Source organism: Cyprinodon variegatus, unplaced genomic scaffold (assembly GCF_000732505.1).
Source record: "Cyprinodon variegatus isolate N-32 unplaced genomic scaffold, C_variegatus-1.0 Scaffold1059, whole genome shotgun sequence".
Lineage (NCBI taxonomy): Eukaryota > Metazoa > Chordata > Actinopteri > Cyprinodontiformes > Cyprinodontidae > Cyprinodon > Cyprinodon variegatus.
In genome coordinates this window covers 158,331-160,762 of record NW_015151512.1, presented here as the reverse complement: position 1 = coordinate 160,762, position 2,432 = coordinate 158,331, and the positions used below count along the sequence as shown (strand labels likewise).

The window sequence follows — 2,432 nt, the reverse complement described above, 5'->3', positions numbered from 1 at the left end:
GAATCAATCTGACTGGATGATCTGGTCACATTGTCTCTGTAAAGTGCCTTGAGATGACATGTTTTGTGAGCTGGCTCTATATTAAAAATAAACTGAATTGAACTGAAGGATTCTCCAGTCTATTGCAGGTTGAAATGTTTGCCCAGATTTTCATCCTATTAAGATGTTGTACATGAAGGAAACCCCTCAAACATCCACTGCTGAAAGAGACAAGCGGGTCTAACTTTATTTAGACCGATATCTCAGACAGGATGAAGACCAAGACGCTCGGTGTCACATCTTTGCGTGTTGAGGAAAAATACATTTATTTTGAGACGGTTACAAGAGGTATCACGCAGACATTTTTAATATTGGTTTATTCTGCTCATATTTACATTACACAAACCTTTTTTTCTCAGGACAAAGACTTAATGTCTGTAACACAGCAGTGCTTAAGCTACACAAAAGACACTTCAGCGCTGGCTCTCAAAACTCTTGAGTTGAAAATTAAATTAGAACCGGACAATGGATTCGCTCCCAAATACATCACAGTCCAAAAGCATTTTAGTTTATTTTTTTAAGGCCATACACAGAGGACACACAATGGACACGGAAATTAATTGAAAAGCAACACAGAATCCCAAACATCTCAATCCGAATGCCTGTGTAGCGTGCGTGGGCCCGAGCAATGCCACAGCGTCATCAATAATACATCAACACAGGCGCGTACACACCCAATCCCCCCTACCTTTTCAAAGGCTATTGTGGAATGTGTGAGGAGAAATGAACCTTTTCATCCTTTCAGTAAGTCCTCTGTCTATTTCGGTCTGCATTGGGGTCAGCTCCAATTCAGAAAGCTTTTACTCTGCTTTTCTAACAGTCCGTGTCAATTTAGTGAAAAGAAAATTGTTCTGGAGGTTCACTTGTCATTCTGCACTCAGAAAATTGCAAGCATTTTGACCCCAATTTTTTATTTTATTTTTGTTTTGGCTCAAAACACATTCCTCTTTACTTCTATTGAGGGGCAGAAAAATGTAACCGCATTCAAACGCTGCGATATTTATTAAATGTAATGCATTAGAACAAACAGATATTACAGGGATTGTTTTTAAACCATGACAGGATTATTTACTGAAGAAAGCTTTTTCTTTATCATTCCATGCACATATGGGTATATATACTGTATATATGGCTCATAAAAATCCAATACATTTTATTCATAAAATATAAAAAAAAAGGCAGGAATTTGCTTAGCAAATGTTTTATGTTAGATTATGGGAAAACAGCGAAACTTTGGTCAAATATTTTAAAGGTTTCACTTTGCAAAGGAAACCTGGAGAATTCAGACATGTGGGGACTAATTTGTCTTAATCAGGGACTTTAAGGGTTCACATGTTTAAATAAAATACATTTATGAGGACCGAAAGATCACGCATGGTATCAACATGGAAATAAATACATTTAAATGTATTTTTTTCTTTCCTTTTTCTATAAAACATTAAAAAAAAAGAAAAATATCCAAAATCTGGTCCTGATATCTATCCTAGGCGTCTAATCATTTGGCTTATTTAAGCTTTGAAAAGGCATCTTTATGATGTTCAGCTCAATTTACAACAATAATATTTCTTTAAAGTTGCACTGTTCTGCAAAAATTGAAAAATGAACTCTTTTTCTTTAAAAAAAACCTTATTTCCCTTGTTTTGAGCAGGTGAGACAATTGGCCACTTAAAAAAGATGGTTTATGTTTTAAATAAGAAAAATCATCTCCATTATCTTCATGTCAAACATATTTAGTGGGCGATTACCTGCTCATATCAGGGGCAAATACATTTTATTTTAAGCACATTTAACTCATTTTTAGATCCGTTTTTACAACGTAAAAGTAGATATTGGTTTTTCTGAGTGCAACAAATTTGATTCATTTAGTAAAAAAACAGAATAACTTCTTAAAACAAACGGATGGCTTAAAAAAAACCTCACTGAAAACAAATGGTGTTGCTTTAATGTCTTCCCACTGGTGAAGAGCAGCGTTCAGTCCACGTTTCTGTACCTGGAGAAGAGGTTATAGAGAACGCGCAGCGTTGATTTAAGGTCGCAGTTCACGATATCTGAGGAAAACAAGAGAAGATTGGAGGAGTAAATATTAGTATTTCTTTATTACCAAAACAAAGCAGCAAATTTTTACCTTTGTTACTAAAAAAAAAGATTTAATAAACTTGAATTTCAACTGTGACAAAGTGGTCCAGGTTGTGTTCACCACTTGTCCTTTATTCTTTCTTCTGATTTGTAATGCTTAAATTTAAACATTAGTTTGCAGCTTTTCTTCACTTACTATCCCGGGTTTGTTTGTGTTAGCATTATGTTGCAGTTTCCATCTATATGTTTAGGTTAAAGCTATTCAGGATTATTGGATGAAATTGTTTATTTTGTTTCAAAATATATTCATGGTTTTT

General features: G+C 34.5%; 1 protein-coding gene across 1 annotated transcript in view; it reads right to left on the bottom strand.

Annotated features, from left to right (window-relative positions):
* Positions 1–304: 304 nt before the first annotated feature.
* The window catches only part of LOC107101152 (alpha-parvin), a 46,887-nt gene continuing 44,759 nt past the window's right edge, over positions 305–2,432 (bottom strand). The window contains exon 13 of the mRNA XM_015399943.1: positions 305–2,087. Coding sequence (XP_015255429.1) covers positions 2,011–2,087 — 77 coding nt within the window. The 3' untranslated portion in view covers positions 305–2,010. The remainder of the gene's footprint in view (positions 2,088–2,432) is intronic.